This window comes from Pseudocercospora fijiensis (genome assembly GCF_000340215.1).
Source record: "Pseudocercospora fijiensis CIRAD86 unplaced genomic scaffold MYCFIscaffold_22, whole genome shotgun sequence".
Classification (NCBI taxonomy): Eukaryota; Fungi; Ascomycota; class Dothideomycetes; order Mycosphaerellales; family Mycosphaerellaceae; genus Pseudocercospora; species Pseudocercospora fijiensis.
Genome location: NW_006921553.1, coordinates 216,356 through 239,509, shown reverse-complemented (window position 1 = coordinate 239,509; position 23,154 = coordinate 216,356). Strand labels below are relative to the sequence as shown.

Sequence of the window (23,154 nt, the reverse complement as noted above, 5' to 3'; positions counted from 1 at the left end):
TAATGCTAACTATAGCACGGCTAGGAGGAATCCTAGGATACTAGCCCGAGAAATAGAGGGACGGAAAGAAATCGGTTAAGTGGATTACGATAAGGGAGGCTATAGCTATAATAGAAGAGAACTTAGGTCGCGACTTCTAATAAGCGATTGCGGTATTCGTACGGCAATAGGGTGCCTACGATAAGAATAGCGCATTAAGTACCGCAGCCGACCCTAACGACATCGTAACGGACTATATACACGTCCTAGATATAGAGATCTGCTTCTATAGTGGAATCCGATGCTAGAAGCCTACGGGTAAGGATATAGAACATCCTAACGTAGTAGTAGCCGACTTCGCGAGATATATACTAAACTAGGAGGGGCTCTACGGCAACAGACGTTATAATTTTATATAGGTATAGGAATACAACGTTAATTGTATAGAAACACCTAATAAATTAGCGGTTCGATTCGGCGGTCGCCTACTAGCTTAACTAAAGTACGTAATCTCGATCAATATAGAAATAGGAATTAAATATAGGAAGGGGCTTAGGACGAAACGGAGGCCCGTTATAGGCGTTTTTATTAAGCTTTACGACTATGTTAACGACAAGAGCGAGTACAAGGATACGCATAGTCTAACGACAATCCGGCTACAGCGTCTTTTACCGTACTATAGTAGACTTAAAGGGCGACGGGTGTATAGCCTACTACTAGTCTATTATACATTATACGCCGTGCCTGTAGACGAAGGCGCCCCGTATAGGACTCGCTATATTAATAGTACAGTTGATTTCGAGACGTATAATACAATTTACGACGAGGAATAGGAGGATAAGGAAATACGAGCCGTAAAGGCTTACGGGCGAGTAATGAAAAGGTAACGTGCCGTATAGAGTATATAGAAATCGCACCTCCGAAACACAAAGGACAATAATACTAAGGCGGCGAAGAATGATTTTATAGTTTATAGAGAACGTATAAGATAGGATATAGCGACATATAGTAACGACGGTTAATGTAATAGTAATACACTTGAAACTATAGTACTACTAGTATATTCTAGTTTAGACCGAGTCGACTAATACGACCGAGTCGACGAGTCGATAAGTATTAATATAGCACTATACGAATAGTATAAACACTACTAACGACTACGACTGCGAGCGACCTAGAGCGATCCTATATATATAAAAATTCACCCTATCGATCTTATCGATCGCGTCGATCGCGTCGATCGCGTCGATCCTATCGATCCTAAGCGATCCGGGCGCGAGTCGGGTCGCGACTCGGTCGCTTAGGATCGCTTAGGATCGCTTAGGATCGCTTAGGATCGATAGGATCGATAGGATCGACGCGATTAGAAAAAAAGTTTTCGTAACGTAGCGGGTTCGCGATTAGGGGCGCCCTTATCTAAGAAAAGGCGGGGATCCGCCGACTAGTAGGCTTCTTTTCGAAGAAACTAAATAAAGCGGAGATTAATTACGATATCTACGATAAGGAAATGCTCGTAGTCGTATCTAGTATTAAGTTTTAGGACTCCGAGCTAAAATTATATAGCCCCTTTACGATTTAGACGGACTATAAGAACCTAGAATACTTTATAGTAAAGCGCTAGCTATCCGAAAGATAGAGCCGATAGTAGGAAGAACTAGCGAAGTACTAGTTTACCCTAGTCTACCGGCCGGGAATCGAAGCTATCCTACCGGATACCTTATCGAAGAGAGAATAAGATACGTTAGGCTAAGACGATAAGCTTTCGAGGTTCCGGAGATTCTTAGAGCCGGACCTCTCTCTAAACTAGCCGGAAAACGTTTAGATTTCTAGTACTACTATCCGTAGCTTCCCGCGTATAATAAAGGCGAGCCCGTTATCCCTACTTACGAACGAAACGGAGCCCGCGTAGCCTTCGCTAGAAAGCGCTAAACTATTCTAGGACCTAGAGATAAACGATATATAGAAGAGTATTATCGAGAAAGATACGGTATACTAGACGGTAGTACGGAAAGTCCGTAAGGGATATAGAATATTGCAACCGGAAATTAAAGTAAAAATTCAGATCGGGGATTATATAATAGACCCTAAGGGGTTCCTTCGCTACTACGGCAAGCTCTAGGTTCTAGGAGCCCTAGCGACGACGGAAACCGAATATAAAGATATAGGGGCCGAGGAACTATAGTAGGATATACTACGCACGAAGATTATCTAGTCGATCTACGACTCGCCGCTCTATAGCTACCCTAGCCGGGATTCTACTACTTCTATACTAGGTCGCGACTTTTACTAGCCGCTATAGTCGAAGTAGGTACGGCAATTCCTACGGAACTGCAACTATTATAGACGTAATAAGATATAGAGGGAATATAAATACGGCGTCCTAAAACTACTACCGGTACCCGACCGTTTCTTCTAGGAAATCTCGATAGACTTTATAACTAACCTACCGGAGTTAGATAGGAACCGGTATCTATAGGTAATTAAAGACTACCTTAGCAAATAGATCGCCCTTATCGGTACTCCCTCTATAAAAGTAGAGGAATACGCGGTTTTATTTCTAAAATACTAGGTTAGGTATTACGGACTGCCTCGTACTATTACTAGCGATAGAGGTACGAATTAGATAAGCACTTTCTAAAGGGAGATATATCGACTACTCGGCGTAAAGTAGAGGTTAAGCTCCGCCTACTACCTATAAACCGACGGGGGTCTAGAGCGCGTAAACTAAGATATATAAGCTTACCTACGGAACTATATTAACTAGATACAGTCCGATTAGAACTAATAGCTTCCTACGGTAGAACTAGCGTTTAACGGGAGATACTAAGCAGGGTTAGGAATAAGCTCTTTCTTCGCGACTTACGGTTACGACTCTACCTCCCCCGTTATATTAGAAGAGGACCTAGCTATCGATAGACGGCTAACTATAGCGAAACAGGCGGAGGAGTTCGTAGATAAGATTAAGAAGATCTTAGATCTATACTAAGTATAAATAGCGGAAGCCGTATAGAAATAAGAGGATAGCGCGAACAAGACTAGCACTCTAGCGCCGGTATATTATATCGGAGACAAGGTCTAGCTCGACCTAAGGAATTACTAGACTAGTAGACTAAAGAAGAGCCTCGACTCGAAGTACGCTAAGTATATAGTAGAAGAGGTATTATCGCCTATCTTAGTATAACTCTCGGAGATACCTAGTAATATTTACCCGGTATTCTATACCGACCTTCTAAGACTTACGAGCCGGGACCCCCTTCTAGGGTAGGTAACCGACGACGAATAGCTAGACCCTATCTTATTCGAGACGTATAAAGAGTAGTAGGTCGAAGAAATCCTATACGCTCGGAAAAAGAAGCGAGGCCGAGGGCGAGAAGTACTCGTAAAATAGAGCGGGTACTATAAACCTACGTAGGAATCCCTAGACTATATCGCGGATACCTCTACGCTAGACGACTTCGAAGCGAAATATAGACAAATCGAGGAGAACGACGGGCCTCTAGGAGATTAGGAGAAGAGAGGAAAACGGAAGAAATAACGCGGCTACCTAGAGTTTTTCCGCGGAGTAATAGGTTTATAGATTCTAGGGACTTTTACTAACTTCTAGAGTTTGGATTTTCTTACTAACTTATTAGACTTAGGTTTACTAGAACACTAGAGAAGAGAAATATAATTTAAAGTTAAGAAGAATTTTATTTAGGTATTTATAAGTAAGTATCGGGTCTCCGCCCGAAATTAGAAGGTTACCTTAGGACTATAACAAAAATAATAATAATACATCCGAAACTACCTAGAGCCTACTAGAAAACCTACGGAAACCTTTACTCCTTTAGCGGACCTAGACGATTATTACCGAGGTAGAGGGTAGTCGGAACGCTACTAAAAAAGAGAGGTTAGCGAGAGAAAGTCGAAGGGTAGCGAGGAACTTACGTCTAAGTCTATTAAGCTACGATATTAGCGACGGTATTCGTTACCTCCGAGGCGATAGCGCTAAAACAAACAGTTAGCGAGGGTTTTATCGTAGGAAACGGGGAATCTTACCTAGATAACAACCCCTACGGCTAGAGAGACTTAAGAGCTTTCTATACCTTAAGAACCTTAAAAAGCTCGGAGTACTTCTCGGCGACATTAGCGTAGGTCGCGTAGATATAGCTAGCGTAGGCTACGTAGGCTATTTAAGGACTAAATAGTTAGCGAGAGATTCGGTACGGGAATCGCGATAACTTATAGTAGGGTATAAGCAATTCTCTTACGAGCGTAATTAGCGTAAGCCCTCGAGCTAGCGGGCTTAAGAAAAGTTAGCGGACCCTACGACAAATCGGACGGGAACCTTATAGATTAGTCGGCGTAGTCTTCGCCGGAGTTATAGTAACTAACGTAGTAAATTCGACGAGCTATCTAGGATAAGTTAATTTTACGAAGGGAACCGAGGAGGAAGGGGAGGGACTTACGGTATTAGTAGTAGTAGTAGTAGTAGTAGTAGTAGTAGTAGTAGTAGTAGTAGCAGTAGTAGTAGTAGTAGCAGTAGTAGTAGTAGAGATATATATAGAGAAAAGAGGAAGAAGACGAAGAAGAGGGAAATATTAATACTTATAGAAAGCGATACGGAAGTAAAGGTCGCGAAGGTAATAGAAGGCGCGAGTACAAGTAAGGCGCGTTTTAGGAAGCGGTAAGTAGGTAAAAGAGCGCGGTTTAACAGTCGCGAAGAAAGTTATAGCCCTTAAAGCCTAGGATACGGCGACCCCGACCGGAAAGTAGTAGAAACCCCGATCGCAAAGGAGGATACTACGAGCGCGTTACTTTAGAGAAGCTTAGATAGGTACAGATCTAATAGATAAAGTAATAGCGATAGAAACCGCGACGGAAGGGGAGGAGGACGGGGGTAATATAAAGGGCTACGCCCTAAGTAGAAAGCGCTAGCCTTAGGCATTCGGCCTACGCGACTCTAACCTACTACTTAGCGCTTAGTATACCGTACAAAACCATTCGGATTCACGTAGATAGACCTAGCTCTTTATCGAACCTATTAAGTCTTATATCTAGTATCTACGTACGCGTTGCTTACCCGTAACATAACCGATCTCGGATATATATATTACGTCCCGAATCGTAGTTAGAATTTCTTTAAACTAGACGAGGATCATATCGGATCCTACGACCTTTATCGTTTTACTATTTACTAGAGTAACTTTTCCGGTTTCTTCCTTATAGTCCGTAAAGTAGTCCTTATCGCTAAATATATATCCCGTATATACGAAATCGAGAACCTAATCTTTATTTAAAAGTAGAGCCGTCGAGTCGATAGCCGTCTAAGCCGCGATCCCAGACTCCTCCCCAGTTTCCTCTTTTACTTTCCTATTCTTTAGATCCTCTTTATACTTCCTATAGTCCCTCTTAAAGTATCCGACCTTTTACTAATAGTAATAAGTCTTTCCTTTAGACTTGTTCGCTATATTGCCCTTCGGCTTTCTATTATTAAAAGCCTTATCTTTCGACGCCCTTTAGGTTAAATCCGTAGTATATAAGGCTAGTAGTTCCTCTTCTTTTAAACTAGCAATACTATATCTAACGTTCCGTAGTCGTTAGACGAGTTCTACGTAGGAGAGAGTAGATAAACCGGCCGCCTTTAAGGCGAATATAGTAGACAAATACTCTTCCCCTAAGGGCGAAATAAGGACTATATTTTTAGAAGCCTCTAAGGGAGTTTTATCTTTATCCGCGGCCTTAATCTCCGTTTAGATTTACCTAAGAGTCGAAGCCGTAGTATTAATACCCTTAAGGGATTTAAAGGAATAGAAATAAGAGAGTAGTATCGATACCTCTTTCTTTATCGATACCTCGCTTACTTCCTTTATCTTATCGATTATCTCCTTAGTAGTTCGTAGTCCTAGGAGGCATATACGGCTTATCGCTAGCCGTAGATTTAATAAACGTACCCGCTTTTACGTTGTCTTCTTTTACCGCTCTTATTTAAGCAGAATCTTAGCTTAAACTAGCCGGTATACCGTTCCTATACTTCTAAATAACTTACTCTAATAGATAGTCCTATATTAGATCGATCTAGATAGTATAGTTCTCGGTAGTAGGTTACGGAACTCCCTTTACCGCGCCGATAGTCGTCTCGGTAGTAGATATCTTTATTATTAGATTTCTTAACTTATAGTAGTCGTATCGATAATAGTTCTAGACCTTTTTATTCGTATTAGTAGGTTCTCTTTACCTATAGACCCTCGTCTAAAGCGGAGTAATAACTAGTGTTTTACTACAATCTTAAGTTAGTCCCTTTTTCGCTTTATAGAGTACCGTCGAATAGAGGTTACGCTAATATAACCGGACTGCCTAATCGGGTAATTTCTCGAGTTGTTTTAATACTTTATATACGATCTAGGCTTATAACTATTATAATATAGTAGATAGGTAAACTAACTATTAATTGCTTAACTATTTAACCTATAGACTAACTAGCTCCTTATATGCCCTAGCGCTAGGAATTATAAGCTATAAGTAAATAATCTTTTAGCTTAATTCCTTCTTATACTTATAAATCTAATTAATCTCGAAGGTTCTTCTAATACTTCTAATACTAAAAACTAAAGGCTAAGAAGGCTATTAAGATTAAGTAGAATAGGTACGTATATATATAGAGTAGCGTAATTACGAACTTACTTCTAGAAGTATAGCCGACAGAGCCTAGAAATACTATAGCGCAGTCGCTAATAGCTACTATAGCGTTAGTATCGAGGACGGATTTATAGCGGTAGTAGATTATTACTATATTTAGGTAATACTTATAGTATAGCCGGCTAAATAAAAATTAGAAGCTTAGAACGCTAGTAAGCTAAAGGTAATAGAGCGATATACGATAACTAAGTCGTCGGTATATTAGTAGCAATAGCTTACTAGTATAAGCATTATAGGGATTGCCTAAAGTGCTACTAACCTGCGTAAGTATTGCTAATACTTAGACGTAGTAGATACTATACTATAGTAGAGTAGAGTTTGTTTAGTATCGTTACTATAGCGTTAGCGTAGTATATATTTAAGGCTAGAAAGAATTGCTATAACTAGAGAACGCGGAGTAGTATTATACTTATCCCTAAGATAAAACCCCCTATACTAATTATTGGCGTAGTAATCGCGGTAGATAGAGCTTACTCTAACGGGAAGATAGCGTTTTTTGTCTCTAGATAGGCCTACTTATACGAAGCCGTTAATATACGAGAAGCTAGCGTATCTAGGAATTACTTAGTATACCGAAGTTAAAGTTAGGCTAAAGTCTACCTCGACTCGCCTTTAGTATAGTATAGTAATTAATTTCCTATAGCAGATTAGGCCTTAGAAGATCGTAATCGGGTACAATAGATTACAAGTCTCTATAAAGCCTCTTAGAGCTACGACGGGGTATTTATAGTAATTAAAGGTATATACGAACTAGCTTACGTAGTTATACTATAATAGCTAGACTTGCTTTACTTTTATACTAGGATACGAAAATAGATAAAGATTACCGCGAGGAAGGACCTTATAAAGAGCTTTCTATAGTTGCTTTAAAGTAGCGGCTAAATTAGAAATAGTATCGAATATTTCCCTAACTTTTAAGGCACTTCGTATAACAATTCCTAAACTTTAAGGTTGCTAGGAGATATATTATACTCTAAGGAGAGAACTTTAGCCTATATATTACTTATATAGGATTAAGATTATCTAGAAAAGTATTAGATTCGCGTTAGAGTAGGAGGTAAGTAGAACTTATCGTTAGTATTAAGTAATTCGGGAAAGGGTAGTAAGATATAAGGATACGCTTTAATCGTAGCCTATACTTACCTACTATATAGTTCGATATCGATATTTTAGTTCTATCGGCGATTATAACGATCGTAGGGATAAGATATAAGCCTACTATATACGTTATACGAGTTGCTACTATAGATAGTTAGATTTCGATAGTAATACTATTACCTTAGCTTTAGTCTTTAAGGTATCCGGAACCTGCGTAATTGTTTCTCCCTTTACGAATAGGGAGATTTAGATCTAGATATATATACGAACTTTTATAAATCGCTAAAGTCTTCGAAGATACTAAGTATAGTCTATAGTATTCTGATACTAGATAACCGGAGATTAGTAGAAGCCTATATTCTAAATTCTCTATCCTAAAACTCGGGAATAGGGTAGTAATACGATAGATAGGCGTAGAGGCTAGATTAGAGATAAATCGCGAGGGGGATAGCTCCTAATAATCGCTCGGTAGGTAGCGGTAGGCAATTACTAGTAGCTATTCTTACGCGTAGATTCTAGCCTCGTAGGGATACTAATTCGGCCTCGAGTAACTACTATAACTATAACGACCGTAGTTAGATAGCCTATAATATAGTAATAGAGTAATTAAACGCACTATATATAGCCTTAATATAGAAAAGGTAACTCTATAATATAATCTAAAGGTAGCTATATATTAAAGTACGTTAAGGCTAGTATAGATACTATAGAGTATATAGAAGCTATTAGGAAGGTCTAGGAGGTAGAGAAATCGTAGTAGGACGTCGTAAAAAACATAGTAGCGCTATAGTATAACCTTTAATAAGTTCCTTCTTAACTTTAGGCTTCCGGAGAGACTAATAAATTAAGCTAGTATAGTAGGTAAACACTCCGAAGAAGTCGTTAAAGAAGTACGGATCTAAGGTCGGTTATAGAGACTTAGCTCTAGTATAGACTCGGTATAATAAGCGATTATAAAAGTTCTAACTATAGTCGGAACGCTTAAGGTCTAAGGAAATTTACTAGGTCCTAGGCGAGTAGTAAGTACTCCTAGAATAGTAGTATCGGATAGCTAAGTAAAGAATCTAACTTTAGGCATATACGATACTAATATAAGAGCTATAGTTACTTAAGAGAAGATAGGAAATAGTATCTAGCGGGCTATAGTAATCTAATAAGTAGTATTACGAAGCTATTATTAATTAGATCTAGTAAGTTACGTAGCTTAGCTCTAGGAAGGACGTTATTAACGCTAGACTCTAGTAGGTTTAATATACCGATATAAAGTACTATATTACGTCGAGTATATCGGTCTATAGTATACTAAGATTATCTGCCTACTTTCGACTCTAGAACCTCTAGAGTACGCTAATGTATCTACTAAAAAGGAGGAATAGTATTAAAATCGACGTTTAAGAAAAGCTTAAGTAGATAGGCAATTAAGGCGCTATATAGAATAATACCTAGATCGGATAAGTCAACTTATATACTTTAATCGAATTCGTAACGCCGTTAGAATATACTCGAGTAGTATATAGAAGGGCTTCTAGATAAGCTCTAGGAGATAGGCAATCGAAGCGCCCTAATAAATAATCTATAATTCTAACCGGTCTCTCGGCATTAATCGTAGTCGTAAAGGTTATAAAGCAAATTTACGAGAAGACATAGCGCTATATTATACCGCCTTTAAGATATACTCGCCTAGTATATAGAAAATGGTAGCCCGAGCTTCTAGATAAGTTCTAGTAGATAGGTAATTAAATAGCTATAGTAAATAACGTATAGGTTAAACGGGTCTATTAGTAGACTTTAATCGATATCGTAAAGCTTATTAAGCAAATGTAAGATCGTAACGCTTTAGAATACGCTAGCCTAGTGTATAGAAAGGCCTAATACGAGCTTTTAACTAGCCCTTAGTATCGCTATTTTTAATAATACCTAGGTCTAGAAGCTCTAGTATAAGACTCTAGTCGGCGTTATTAGGCTAATAGTAGATATACGCGAGCGGCGAAAAGGTTTAGACCTATATTGTGCTACCTTCCGGCCCTTACGAATCGCTAGCTAGACGTTATCGAATAGGCTCTAGTAATATAGGAGATCGAGCGAGCGCTTCCGAGCATCGATTAAAGGCTGAAAGTTAGGCAGAAACGCGGGAGGACCCAATAATAAGCGCGTTCAAAATGGCGAGGAGGTACCTTCTCCGGCAGTAAGGTCTCGACGCTTTCGAGCTAGTCAAAACCACCCCCCTACGCCCAAGCGTGCCTGTCACTTGAAGGCTCAATCTCGTCCACGTCTACATTCGAACATCTTTCTTGCCCTAACTATCCTTCCCTCCAAACTTCGCTCCCAATATAGAGGCCGGAACCGATGCTGCCACGAATTCGGAGCTGCGGCATTCTGTGCCGCATCACGCACTTGAGCTAACAGGAAGTAGCCTGACACTCGCCGCGGCCTCCGCAAAGAACAGCAAGAAAACGAACCACCCACCAAGACTCGCCTCTCTCGCCGCACCTGTTAGCGCAGCCGCGGCATCGATTCACCCTCAGCTTCCCTAGGTCGTGTCGCCATGGGAAGCTGAAACTCATCCACAAAGACCTCGCAGAGTTGAAAAAGGCCGGAGGAGTCAAGAATAAGGGCATGGGTAGTAGTGGTGTCGCGATGGGGAACTGAAAGGAGCTCGCAGAATTCGAAAAGGGCCGGAGGAGCCAAGGAACAGCGCATGGGGTAGCTTCGCAATGGGTGGCCGTTTGGAATAGAATGCTGTAGGTCCAAGGCAGCAGATTGAGTACTGGGAAGTGAAGAAGTGATTGCGAATCTGCCAGCGGGTATTTCTAGTGAGATCTTCGAGGCACACGCAACAAGCTCTACGAGGTTGATGTAAAGGTCATCGAGGCTCAGCCCTCGGGGTCGTCGCTCTCGCTGCTCTCGGGGTGGTGGAGATGCCATGTACTCAGTGGCCAGCCGCCGGCGAGCTATGCCGATGCTGCTTCTATGGGAGGGGAGGATGGGACGCGGTATCGACCAGGAAGGTGCTCAAAGAGCCACAATCCGAGGAAGCGATCCATAAGCTCCAACACTGCATTCCAAGTAGAAGGTTTCACCTCCGTGTCTGGTTGAACGCCAGTAGCACATAGTCTGCAGCATACAATGTCGTACGGGGGAGAGCGGAAATGTTGGGTAGCTTCTCCATCGTTTCTCGGCTTGCTAGGTTCTCGTTCATGATTTGCGGGCACATCCCTTCCGAAGAAATCCTAGTGGGAGCAAAAGCATTGCTGTCCGGGCCAAGCAAGTCCCAGATGATGAGTCGATATGCTGCGGAAGAGTCCAATTACCGGGAGAGACACCCTGGCACATTGGGGCCGCGAAAGAAACTTTCGCTACAGGCATCTGGTGATGCAGCCAATGTGCCGCTGCTGGTTGCCTGTCAGTGTTGAAGAAGAAATCTGCTTCGTCAGATCAACCAAACCTTGCGCACACCCTCTGTCGTAGCAGGGTGAGAGAAAATGAAATGGCTCATCGGCATTGAGAAATGGCACTCGTGCTTGTTGATGGCGTCCTGCGTGCGCTGCGGCGGCTTCTCCTAGGCTGAGGCTCAGGCTCAGACTATGCCTCAATCGCGAGGGCTTCCACCAACGACGTGAGCTGCCCATCCGCCGTTGCGCAGATTCGGATGGTCTCGAAAAATTCTCATAACCTTTTCTGACCAGCGTCCCTCGCTGCCTGTATCGATTCGATGCCTGCCTTTTGGAGTTTGGCTGATCAAATCCCCCTGTGATGGTGTGGAACTCGTCGGGATGCTCATATTGAGAAGAAGACAACAGCCGACACTACTACGAGCGAAAGTCGAGTCCATTTTGGTGGGTCTTTACATGCTCTGCACCTGCAGAGAGGCTGCCGAGCTTACCGTCAATGATCTGTGAAGAACCACTTACGTTGTACGCATTCTCCTCTCCTAATACACACTCATGCCATGGTGTTGCCTGACACTTGAGACGTCGCCGAGCCTATACTGAACGAATCATAGTCGAAGAAGCCCTGTAGCTGTTGTGCGTGAGACAAGTCCTTGAAGCAGACATCAGTCCAGGGATTGACGTATGGGCTCGCATCAGCAGTAAGATACAACACCGTATTCGTGTGATGGCCTCTGCCAACATCCAGCTTGGGAGCCTGTATAGTGCCATGCATTGTTCGATGCCTCCATGAGCTATGGGAATCAACCAAGATTGTCGGGTCATCGAGACTCCGTTCCAGTTCTATTTCATGAGCACATCCGGCGCCACGCCCTCGATCACGACCTACTCCGAGGTCCACTGGCTGAGCATTCACCTCGCACTCTTGTCAGTGATGACTGCATCCATGTAGGGTCCCGGTGATGTCGTTCCTCGACTGGCTGGTGCCGATGCAGCCAGTGTTGGGATCCAACTCCGAGACGTAGCCCTTCTCTGTAGCGACGATCGAGCCGCCTGGGTTCCTCGCGACGTACTCCACCGCCTTGTCTATGGGGCTGCGCATGGTGTCGGTGACGGACTGGATGCTCAACATGATCGAGCTCATGGCTCTAGTATAGTCTCGCTGCTCCTTCGACTAGTCGGGCTCGTTCTGCTCTGCGCCTACGTCCCTGCCTGTATTCAACTGCCCGTTCTGGTGCAACTTGATCGACCCAACGAGGAGAACCTTTGATCTCTATGCTGGACGCCTTCGTAGAGTCGAACAGCTCCAGCTTCTTCGAGCCCATCTGCGCCTTCTGAGCCAACGTCTCCTTCTCCTCCCTCCTCCTCTTCTGCTCCGCCGCCCCGATTTTGTTGGTGCTCGCAACCTCCTCCGTCTCCTTCTCCTCGGTTGTGCGTGTAATGGGGATGTTAGGTGTGATGGCGAGCCTGGGCTGCTTTTTGTTCGTGCGCATGAGATTGCCGTTCTTGGGCCCGCTTGTGTTGTCGGGAATGCTGCTGATGTTGTACTTCATTACGATGCTCGTTCCACCCCGTTTTCTAGTGCTGATACCCCATCGCAGGTGTCATTCCTCGTTACGATTAGCTTTCGCTGTGATCCTGGCACTGATTTGGTAACACGTCTCCAGATGATGAATTGCCGCCACACCCTCCGATGAAAACGCTGCCGAATCGAAGTCTTATACTGCTGCTGCCCGTCATTGCATCCCATCTAAGCTTCCAAATCAGAAAGTAACAACTGGAAAGCCTGCTCCGATAGAGCATCTGGACGCTGTTCACAGGTCATGGCCCAAATCTCGCCAGACTACATCGATGGGATACCACGCCCACAGTCTAAGTTGTCTGCCGAACAAGATCCAACCCAGGGCGAAGGCCTGTTGGCTGCGGATCGAGAAGCGAGGCGATCGACACCAGAGAGGATGACGATGATGGAATAGGAAGAGGTCGCTCCAATTTGGGGTGAAAGGAAAAGGGACATGGCTTCAAGTTCGCCCAACGAACACCATCAGCCAGCTTTGCCGTGGTGCTTCCCTATGCTGAGGAATGCCACAGAGTGTATGATCCTCGACCTGCGTGGCCGGCTGGCGGTAGGCATATCAGCGAACTCGCCTTCGAGCCAGGAATCGAATGCTGTAATAAAATGTTCCCTCGTAGGAGTTTTTCATCTCGTTGTTGGTGCTCGTGTCTCTGAATCTGAACCCGACAAGGTGTAGGCCGTACTCGGCCCAGTCCCGCTGTGCGTCGCCAAGGCACGATTATTCCGTTTGCCATTCGTGAACGTCGCTCTTTCTCGCATAGGAAGTCTGACAAACAGGCTGCAGCATGTGTTTGACGACTGAAATTGAACAAGCAGCCACTGTGCGAGCTCGGCATATTCGAGACCAATGATGTCGGATTCCGAAGTTCATCATTTGCTTATTCGGAAAGCCAAGGAGTGATGATTCCCGTCTCCGAAAACTCAGACCAGGCAGCACGAACATGCTCGAGAGAGGGAAAGCTTCGGTTCCCGGCCGAAGGATCATGACTGCACATCCGTAGACCTCTCCTGCAGCTGCAGCTCGGCTTTGTGCCTCAAGATCACCTCAATTCGCCGTCTCACTTCGCTGGCTCCGAAGGTCGGCGAGGTGGCGTGCCACGTAGGGGTCTGGAAATCGTCTGCGAAATGGGGAGGTGAAACGGTGAGTTTGTGGTCGGTAATGCCACCACTCGCACGAATGTTTTGGTCAGTTTTGGGCGTGATGTGGGCGACTGTGCTCAAAACATGCCGATATCATATCATCTGCCTTGGCTTGAGGATACTCACTTGCTTGCGAGGCTGCTGGAAGGATCTGCGGCGTCTTGCAACGTCTATAGTATAGGCCGGAAGAGTTGTGATGAGCCTTCAGTAAGTTCGTAATGAAGTCGTGTATTGGCCAGTTTTTGGCGTAGGTATAGGCGACGAGGGCCTGAGTAAATGCCGCCATTGTATCATCTGCCTTGGCCCGAGGATACTCACTTGCGCGCGAGGCCGTGGGATGGATCCATTCGCGGCGTCTTGCAGCGTTCATGGTTTGAACTGTAGAAGCTGTAATGAGGCTGTGGTAATGTCGTAATGAGATTGTGAGTGCTCACAAAGGTGTAAGAGCTCTTATGTTTGATGTGCAGTGCAGCTTGATACTACTCTTCGCCCATAGACGCTGCCATTACATTCCCCACGCTTGGGTAATATAGAGCAGGATGTGGTGCTTGGGTAGCTGGTGAGCGTTCAGCGGGTAGGCCATCCAAACAGGGCCACAACCATGTCCAATTCGACTCGTGTCGCGTCATTTCGCAGGGAGAGTATGTCGTCGTAACGAAAGCACAATCGGCAAAGATCATGCCTTGAGTATCCTTCGGCGCTGCCCTTGCGGATCACGACATTTTGAGGTTGAAGTGCTGGTCCCAATTGTGCCACCGCGATTTCCCGGCGCTCCATGACGGGATATGAAAGTGTGAATAATAGGCGTGAGCCATGGTGGGATTTTCGCTCTACGAACAGGTAGCTGCAGCGCAGCGAACGAGCGCGCTCTGTGTCTCTCCCATTGACCAAGCTCTTTGTCGCCCCATATTTTCATATCCAGACGCTTCCACGATAGCCAGAACACCATCCCACATCGTAGTACACCGAGGTACCTGACAAAAGCCTGAAGTCCACGCACCCATCGCCTGTTTCTGACCGTGTGTCGAGTCTCATCTGCAGCCCACCGACGCCACGAATCGACGCCATGTCTAGCCCAGGCTGGATCCGAGACATGCAGGTGATGGAGAAATGCCTGATGGACGAGAGTGAGGACGAAATCGAGGCGGTGCTGGAGAAAGCGGGCCAACCTATGCGGAATCTTGCAGAGAACATGCGTCCGAGGTGCCTGGATGCTGATATTCATCGTAATCGTCTCGATGGTCGACAACATTTTCCGCCGACCCGAGCTCCTACGCGGTGACCAGCACATCATCAGCAACGCCTACCATAGCGGATGCATTCTCATGTCGCCGTGATGGGAAGTATCTGGGCAAATGTAGCTGGCGCTCTCCAAGACATTGCAGGCCTGCTGCCGACACGCCGATGGAACGTCCCGCCAAGAGCTCCTGGTGTTCGTGGAAAAGTTGGATGTCGTGTTGAAGGCGGCACACAATGCTGTCGATGGCGCTGGGCATAGAGAGAGGATCACAGGAAGGCGATTCGGCGTTCCTTGGCTGGGATGAGCCGGAAGCACCCGACCCGCAGCTTGGCATTTTGCTCTTTGCACGTCCACGTCCTGATGCCAAACTCGCAGGCGCCTGCAATGCCAGTATGCATTGCACCACCACATCTTCCTTCACGACTCCATCTCTGGAAAACCCATCCTGCATATCTCTCCGCGCAGCTGCTCTCCCAATACGCAACGCAGCTTGCCCAAAGGTCAAGTAGCGCCCCAAAGCTCTCCGATTCCTTCACTGAGTGGCGGATGTCTGCATCGCCATATCTCCAGAACAGCGTCCCACAAGGCCAACGACCAGGTGTAGGCATCATGATCGACAATGCTAGTCAAATCTGTAGAATCCCCTCTCTCCGCCTGTCATTCCACGCTCTTCCTTAGCTTACCTGCCAATCCATCCAGCGGGATCACAAGCCTTCCCATTGCACTTGGTGCCAAAAGATGTTTGCATGGAAGCGTGGCCGGAACGGCCAAACTCTGCATGAGCATCGGGCTTGAGTGCACGCCGCGAAGCCGTAAGGCTGTCTTTCACAGATTAGCAGAGCAATTCAACCTGAATGCTTCCCCAGTTCTTCAAACATCCCCAACGGACGGAGAAGAGCTGGTGAACCCGATTATAACAACTGTGAAAAAAACACCGAGGAGTTTCGAAATGACTTCGTATAGCACGCTTGATAATTGATAAAGACGGGAGTCATTCGAGATGGACGTGCCTTGGTGACCAGCTGTCTGGCCTAGAAAGAAATGATCCTCGCAGGGTTGATCGTGGCTCTAGGTGAAGATGCGGGAGCGTAGCGATTATGGAATCCTCCGCCGCAACGAAGACAGCCGCGGCCGTGCTAGAAAACGTGTTCTTCAGCCCAGCAGGACCACTCCGGATTCCACGAGAGTTGAGGACAAACCACTCACTGGCAAGCCAAGAGCGACGCATCAAACTGATCAAGCACAGCGTCGAGTGCTCCAGGAATCACCAATATTTCACCTTCCACCAACGCCTTGACGAGCAGGTCCTGGGCTTGAAATCCCTGGGATCGTTCACATGAAGAGAACAGCAGGCATGGAGGTGATTCCGATGGTGTGGATAGTCAGGTAGCCATGCCGGTCGCCGACGCCAGAATCAGGATTGCCGTCTACAGTCTGGCTATTGATGCTCGCTTATGCCGTAGCTGCCTTTGTCGCCGTCTCCCAGCATACGATTGCCGCCTGCAGTCTGGCCATTGAAGCTCGATTATGTCGTGGCTGCTTTTGTCGTCGTCTCCTAGTACAGAATTCCCGTCTGGAGTCTGGCCATTGATGCTCGCTTATGCCGTAGCTGCTGTTGTCGTTGTCTCCCAGCACAGGATTGCTGTCTGCGGCTTAGGCGGCAGTGGTAAGCATTATGTTGTCGTTGGCGACTCTCCTATCATCATCTCCGGCCATCTCATCTACATCTTGGTCAGTCAATTTTGAGAATGTGACAATGGCAGAAACATGGGAAAGGTGAGAAGTGAATATGCTGTTCATGAATGCCGGTAGCTTGACCTTCGCCTACAGCAAAGCACTTTGGCCACTGCCCGCATTGGTGTTGAGCAAGCCCAGTAAACCTATACCCCTACCCTCGAAAGCATGGATACTTCCAGCGAGAGGAGCGTCTCTGCCTCTTCACATCAAGTTGGAAGCTGTCCGCAGCCGTTCCAGGCCTGGGAGCTTGTTCATCAGCCACATGTCCGTTTCAGAGCGGTATGCCTCGAAGCCAGGACTCGAAGCTCGGCAACATGCCGCTTCCCGTGTGCGCGATGCGACGTGCACGCTACACGCATGCATGTCACCTGGCCGTGCTTGCTCTTGCGCTCTCTTCTCGTTGCTTGCTCCTAACAAGCGCGGGATTGTGAAGCGCCCATATGAAGGGTGCTCGCCTGCTGCCATGCGTGCTCCTGTGCTCTCCTCTCGTTGCTTGCTCTTGACCAGCGCGGGACTGTGAAGCGCCCACATGAAGGATGCTCGCCAACAGCCATGCTTGCTCCTGTGCCCTCTTCTCGTTGCCTGCTCTTGATCAGCGCGGGATTGTGAAGCGGCCATGTGAAGTTCTCGCCCACTGCTAGTCTTCTCCTGTCAGCCAACACCAGACGGTGATGTAGCGCCAGGGCTCCTCCGAAGCGCATTATGGTTATGACCAGCATAAACCCGCCAACCATCACCCTTCGTTATTGCGCCACACTTTCAGGGGTCGACTTCTCCGCCTGTCATTGCATGGGTGATTCATCCGCGCAGATCGCTGAAGACTCGGCCGCGCATTGATTGCCGCTGAGCAAGGTATCGTAGTTGACTCGAGGATGTCTGTAGAAGAGGTGGCGCTAGAGTCTCGGCGTGCTGCTATAATCGAAGGAACCGTGGATATGGCTGGAAAATGGTGCGAGAGCCTAGCGGAAGATGTAAAGGAACACAAAACAAACTTGCTTTGAAGTTTGGGCGTGGGCCGATTGGGTCGGAGCTGTCTCCGACGCTCTTCATGCGGGGCGAACTTGTGTTGCTGGCCATTTCTGTTCATCATACTTCGTACTATCGCCTTCATAAAGGACGCCGCAAGCTTGGAAGAGCCCGCGCTCGATAGATTTGAAGGGCTCCGATATTGATTGTGAGGTTGCTTTAGGTATGGACGTGAGGTACATGCCTGGGTCGAGAGGTCTTGGGCCCTTTCGCCGCGGCTCGGCCAAGCCGCAAGACCCCCGCAACTCCGCAAGATTGAACGACATTTGCACACGTAGGCTCCATAACTGCAGCAGACAGTGCTATGAAGAAGAGCAAAGCATCGTACGGAGAATACATCGTAGCGAGAAGAATGGTAGAGCCGGCGCGCGAGAGTAGGTACTCACAGTCGGAGGTCAATTTGAGTTCACATAGTCCAAATTCTTATCACATACACCCACATCCCTTTCACAGCTCCTTGGACACATTAGCAGTATCAGTTCGACATTCCCAGACCAAAACGAGAGTGCCGCTACGACAAAGCCGACCCCAATGACTCGCGGACCTATGCGACAACTGTCCTTCAAGCTTCAGCGACGCCGACACACTTCAGTCTACAGTTGTCAAGATCAGTCAAGGCACAATTCGAAGGCGTGGAATCTTCGCCGGAGTGCGTAAAGAGTTGACGAAGGTCAAAGGACAGCTCTCCGAGATCGAGCCCAGAGTTGAAGAGTCGCAAGCCAGTGAATATGAAGCTGTTCCGTGGTGGGCAAGAACCATGATGGCATAGGGCATGCAGGTAGCAGGCATAAGCTCTGGTCATGGATATGCGTAAGGCCATGCGCGTGCCACGCTGCGTGAGACGCTTGCTCCAGAACAGCTGAGGTCAGATTGGGCTGATTTTGGCAGGTCTTCTCTATCATCAGTCGTCAAGGATCCAGTCACTGGCAACTGGCACGGCCCAGCAGTACGTCGATCCCATGGAGCGTTTGTTTGGCAAGTCTGGGTTCTCATTTCTGGGGAGGAAGAAGGTCCCAATGCCCGTCCTCTCGGTTGACTCCATGATGTAAAACCTGGCTGGAGGCACCACTTCATCTTCTGCAGAACTCGACATCCCAAAAAACTGGCGTGGACGTACTACATACCCTCTCTCCACGAGCAAGGATCTATTTGACTCCATTCATCATCCACTGCTTCATGAATTTCACAGCGGCGTCACTTATTAGAGCGGGAGTGAATGAAAATCAGTCATCGGATTCACTGCAAACTATGGAATCCAGCGTTGAAGAATGGCCGATGCGACAAGAGGTTCTATTCGTACATTTTTTTCTCTCCTTTCCCTGTCCTCCTTTCCCAATCCTGCTTTGCCTATCCTCCTTGCCCTATCCTCTCTCCGTCTTGTCCATCCCCTCCTACAAAATCCCCGCATCCAAATCAACACCACCCCACCGGCCCTCACCTCTGAACTGCTTATCGCACTCCCGCCCATTGACAAGATACAGGCCAGCCCAACCCATGCAGATACGATCCTCACTCTTCCATTTCACAGCGCGCGTCAAAGTCTGACGTTCCCCCAGGAGCCATTCCACACCAGAAGAATTCTCGTCCACTTCGTCTGAGCTCTCGAGGTCTAAAGGAGAAGGTTCGTCCGGGATGGTGTTGTCACCAGGTGGCTTCAGCTTCGTCAGCCATTCTGGCGCCGCGCCCGCATGCCAATATGCGTAGACGGCGCGAGAAGCGAGGAGAGCGGCTTTGTGTTTGTGGTTTGGCGAGGTTGGGTCAGTGAGGTTGTGGGGGAAGAGACAGGCATGCCACGCGCTTTCCTGAGAACGTCGAGATGGAGGAGGCGCGCTTTTTTGGTCCTTCCAGAGCCTGAAGCTGCGTTTGAGGGTGTTTCGCCAGATTGTGTCGAGGATGTTTCGCGAGGGGCGGGAGCGGTGGCCGTCAAAGAGGTTGAATGTGCGGAGATTGGTGTGTTGGTCTTTGCCATGGGGTTTGGTGTCGTCCATTGGCTCCGATTTGTCTTCGTGGTCTGCTGTTCGACTTCGTCCCAGTCCGAGCAGGTCCTCTGCCCAGCCGAGCAAGATGCCAGCCGCACCGGCACGGCTTCTTCTGCCGTGACTGTCGTGTTCTTCTTGCTGGACGTTGCTGGTTTGGATTCGAGCATGGTTGTCGTGGACTCGGTTCATTGGCCCTTGACATTCGTGGACCAGCTGTCGCTGGATGGCTTGCAGAGTTCCGGCAAGCAACTCTGCCCATTCGGCCTCGGCCCACGCGGACATCAGAGCATTCATCCTTCTCGCATTGGCCGCGCTTGGAACGCTCACACCATAGACCAATTTCGGCTGCGCGAGGAGTATGCTACGCCTCGTTCGAGATGCCGGCACAGGCAGCCAGCGTGGCGGTTTGGGAGGCGGAGAAACCAAGCCAGGTTGCGAGACATCAGCATACCGCGAGAGGCGACGCGCTTCGGACTTGCTGATGAAGTCGATGTCGGAGAGAATGGCTTGTGTCGGAAATCAGTGGATGAGCTTGAGCTGCCCGGCAATCGGACCCAACATACCTTTCTTCACCTGTCGAGCGGTCTGGAAGAGTTGCGTGGAATTGAACACGGGCGAAGCAATGTCGTGGTGCGAGGCGCACGACAGTGTGATTCGGCTGGAAATGTTCCAAAGAAACATCGATGCTGTGAAAGGGTCTGTGGCAAGATCATACCCAGGACAGTCAGCGAATGCACACTGCACTCGTTGCCAGATCGGATGTGACGTCGATGCATAGTCCTGGGCCAGCAGCAGCTTCAGCGTGGCTTTGACGAGGAAGAGATGGGAGTTGTGGAGCGAACGCCAATAGTCGGCCCAGAGAGGGCTGTCGAAAACGGCTTGTCGAGCAGAGTGGAGCTGCTTGCTGGTGGCGACCAGGTGTCGATGTCGAAGGTTGTCGGCAGAGATTTCGTGATCCGTCAACTGCACTGGCCATGCCATGGGCAATGGTGAGCCCAGGCCTACGCGAGTGTGTCTCTCAATGGTATTGGCCATGGCGCTGAGAGGCAAAGCAAGGCCGACTGGGATCAGATGAGTGTCGGAGGAAGGTTGGTGTTCCTCGGCGGCGACTGTCGATGCAACGAGACACTGCTCTAGGTGTTGCAGATGCAGATCAGGAGGGGTGAAGAAGGCCCAAAGCCGAGCGCATACTGCACCCAACGCGAGGGCAGCGAGCATAAGCAGCACAGTGGTGGTAACGGTCTTGCGACGTGTACCCTGTACATTGTCATCAGCAGCGGCAATTCGATGCAGCTCTGTCGGTGGTCTTACTCTGTGCAAGCCTCGGCGACGCAGCGCGCCTTTTGTTTGGCGCTGAGTCGAGGGCGGCGTCGATGATCGTCGCGCGGGCGCTGGGAGGCGCCGCGCAGTCAGACAAGGATGGCTGCACTGACCGAGCTGCGCATCCAGCTGACGCTGCACTATCCGTCGCGACTCCATTGTGCAGTATGTGTCGCAGCTTGTGCAGTTTGTGTCGCGGGTTGTGCAGTGTGGTCGAGTCTTCGAGGTTTCTTTGTGATGTTTTTGGTAAACAAACGCAGGAAACGTATGCAGCTTTTGCAAGCACAAGACTCTTGCTATTGTTGTCCGAATCCGGAAGTTCGCTTCCGCATGGTTGGATTCAGACTTTGGCGGGGTCGGAACAGGCCGCTTCCCGCCTCGCCCGCCCGAGTCCGCTCAGGCACCTCCGCACAACGCCGCTGAGGCTCTGCTCTAAGGCACCTCCGCACACCTCCGTACAACGCCGCTGAGGCTCTGCTCCAAGGCACCTCCGCGCACCTCCGCACATCGCCGCTTTCTACCACAAATTTATGCTTCCTGCTACAACACCACCACGAACCCCACAACGACTCGACTCGGACTCGGACATTTCTACATCGCAATTACCAGCTATCAAAGCACATCTCTCACATTCGAGGCCGAGGCGGAGGCCGCCGAGACCTGGGATTCACTCGAGGAGATGGACACTATGCTCCAGGGGATGGCAGCCGAAGGAGGTTCTTGCAGCCAAGCACATTGAGATGAGCGCCAGGCTCGATGCCGCTGTTGCGCTCAAGGAAGAGTGTGGTGCTTGCTGCATAGACAAGCTCGAAGCCGCTGTTGCGCTCAAGGAGAAGCGTCGCGCGCGCTGCTTGCACATTTGCGCATTGAGATGAACGCCAATCCGGATGCCGCCATTGCGCTGAAGGAAGAGCATATCACTCGCTGGTTGGGCACTCTCTCCATAGTTTGGTTGGGGTCATCCAGATGAACGCCAAAATCGATCCCGCCATTGCACGGAATGAGGCGCATGTCGCTCGCCGCTTCTCCCTCTCCACGCCGAAGACGACGCACATCGACATGAACGCCAAACTCGATCCCGCCATTGCGCTCAATGACAAGCATGTCCCTCGCCGCTTGACCCTCTCCATCTTGAAGACGATGCACATTCAGATGAACGCCAACTCGATACCGCCACCGCGCTCAACGAGGAGTATGTCGCATGCGGACACCCTCTCCACACTCAAGAAGTTTCGCATTGAGGAAGAGCTCGCCAAGGAGGATGATTCCCAGGTCAACGGGTTGGACAGCCTCTCTATGTCCAACAAGATGCGCACTGAGGAGAAGGAGCTCGCAAGGGAGAAGCTTGCGCTTCAGGAAGAGCGTGTCGATCGCTGCTTGGACACCCTCTCCATGGTTAACAAGACACGCATCGAGGAAGCCATGCTCAATGGCTTGAAGCAGGAGGAGTGGGATTCTCGGCTTGGACACCCTACGCAAGCAGATGCGCATTGAGGATGAGCTCGACAAGGAGGAGGCCAAGCTCAATGGCTTGAGGCAGCAGGAGCATGGCGCTCGTTCCTTGGGCACACCCTTCATGCGCAAGAAGATGCGCACCGAGGAGCCCACGGAGGAGGCCGAGCTCAATGGCATGAGGCAGCAGGAGCATGGCGCTCGTTCCTTGGGCACACCCTTCATGCGCAAGAAGATGCGCACCGAGGAGCCCACGGAGGAGGCCGAGCTCAATGGCTGGGAGGAGGAGGAGGAGGAGTGGGATTCTCGGCTTGGAGTCTACATGCGCAAGAAGATGCGCACCCAGGAGCTGGCCAAGGAGGAGGCCGAGCTCAATGGCTTGGAGCAGGAGGAGTGCAATTCTCGGCCTAGACATCCTCTCCATGCCCAAGAAGACGCGCATCGAGGAGGAGCTCGCCAAGGAGGAGGAACGTCGAACACCGAACTCGCAGGTCCTGACTCCAATCCACCCTAATCGCCAAGCACAAGCTGAGGTCGGTC

At 48.3% G+C, this 23,154-nt stretch overlaps 4 protein-coding genes across 4 annotated transcripts; 2 read left to right on the top strand and 2 right to left on the bottom strand.

Annotated features, from left to right (window-relative positions):
* Positions 1 to 9,857: 9,857 nt before the first annotated feature.
* Positions 9,858 to 14,637, bottom strand: MYCFIDRAFT_180752 (uncharacterized protein; the record flags this gene model as incomplete). The annotated part of the gene is made up of 30 exons (XM_007934488.1): positions 9,858 to 9,962; positions 10,004 to 10,027; positions 10,074 to 10,121; positions 10,150 to 10,186; positions 10,218 to 10,245; positions 10,275 to 10,723; positions 10,746 to 10,802; positions 10,836 to 11,046; positions 11,079 to 11,180; positions 11,210 to 11,337; positions 11,365 to 11,531; positions 11,563 to 11,606; positions 11,639 to 11,696; positions 11,722 to 11,987; positions 12,015 to 12,044; positions 12,084 to 12,268; positions 12,320 to 12,415; positions 12,447 to 12,691; positions 12,715 to 12,805; positions 12,832 to 12,933; positions 12,963 to 13,016; positions 13,045 to 13,209; positions 13,234 to 13,498; positions 13,531 to 13,753; positions 13,783 to 13,931; positions 13,987 to 14,158; positions 14,179 to 14,216; positions 14,240 to 14,307; positions 14,341 to 14,552; positions 14,578 to 14,637. 30 exons carry the CDS (start codon positions 14,635 to 14,637, stop codon positions 9,858 to 9,860), a joined length of 3,879 nt encoding a protein of 1,292 aa, XP_007932679.1.
* Positions 14,638 to 14,673: 36 nt separating this feature from the next.
* MYCFIDRAFT_180751 (uncharacterized protein) lies at positions 14,674 to 17,674 on the top strand (the record flags this gene model as incomplete). The annotated part of the gene is made up of 19 exons (XM_007934487.1): positions 14,674 to 14,820; positions 14,852 to 15,007; positions 15,048 to 15,193; positions 15,222 to 15,296; positions 15,324 to 15,600; positions 15,641 to 15,698; positions 15,727 to 15,895; positions 15,937 to 16,022; positions 16,064 to 16,162; positions 16,193 to 16,430; positions 16,453 to 16,532; positions 16,564 to 16,632; positions 16,665 to 16,831; positions 16,864 to 16,883; positions 16,913 to 17,312; positions 17,345 to 17,401; positions 17,434 to 17,442; positions 17,479 to 17,505; positions 17,534 to 17,674. The coding sequence occupies 19 exons, from the start codon at positions 14,674 to 14,676 to the stop codon at positions 17,672 to 17,674; spliced, it is 2,421 nt and encodes an 806-aa protein (XP_007932678.1).
* A 1,407-nt stretch (positions 17,675 to 19,081) lies between these two features.
* MYCFIDRAFT_89077 (uncharacterized protein) lies at positions 19,082 to 21,396 on the bottom strand. The gene is made up of 3 exons (XM_007934486.1): positions 21,154 to 21,396; positions 20,406 to 21,099; positions 19,082 to 20,348 (listed from the first exon to the last, which is right to left on the bottom strand). The coding sequence occupies exons 1-3, from the start codon at positions 21,319 to 21,321 to the stop codon at positions 19,255 to 19,257; spliced, it is 1,956 nt and encodes a 651-aa protein (XP_007932677.1). The 5' UTR covers positions 21,322 to 21,396; the 3' UTR covers positions 19,082 to 19,254.
* A 296-nt stretch (positions 21,397 to 21,692) lies between these two features.
* On the top strand, positions 21,693 to 23,128 carry MYCFIDRAFT_180749 (uncharacterized protein; the record flags this gene model as incomplete). The annotated part of the gene is made up of 4 exons (XM_007934485.1): positions 21,693 to 21,999; positions 22,034 to 22,525; positions 22,567 to 22,610; positions 22,643 to 23,128. The coding sequence occupies 4 exons, from the start codon at positions 21,693 to 21,695 to the stop codon at positions 23,126 to 23,128; spliced, it is 1,329 nt and encodes a 442-aa protein (XP_007932676.1).
* Positions 23,129 to 23,154: the final 26 nt, after the last annotated feature.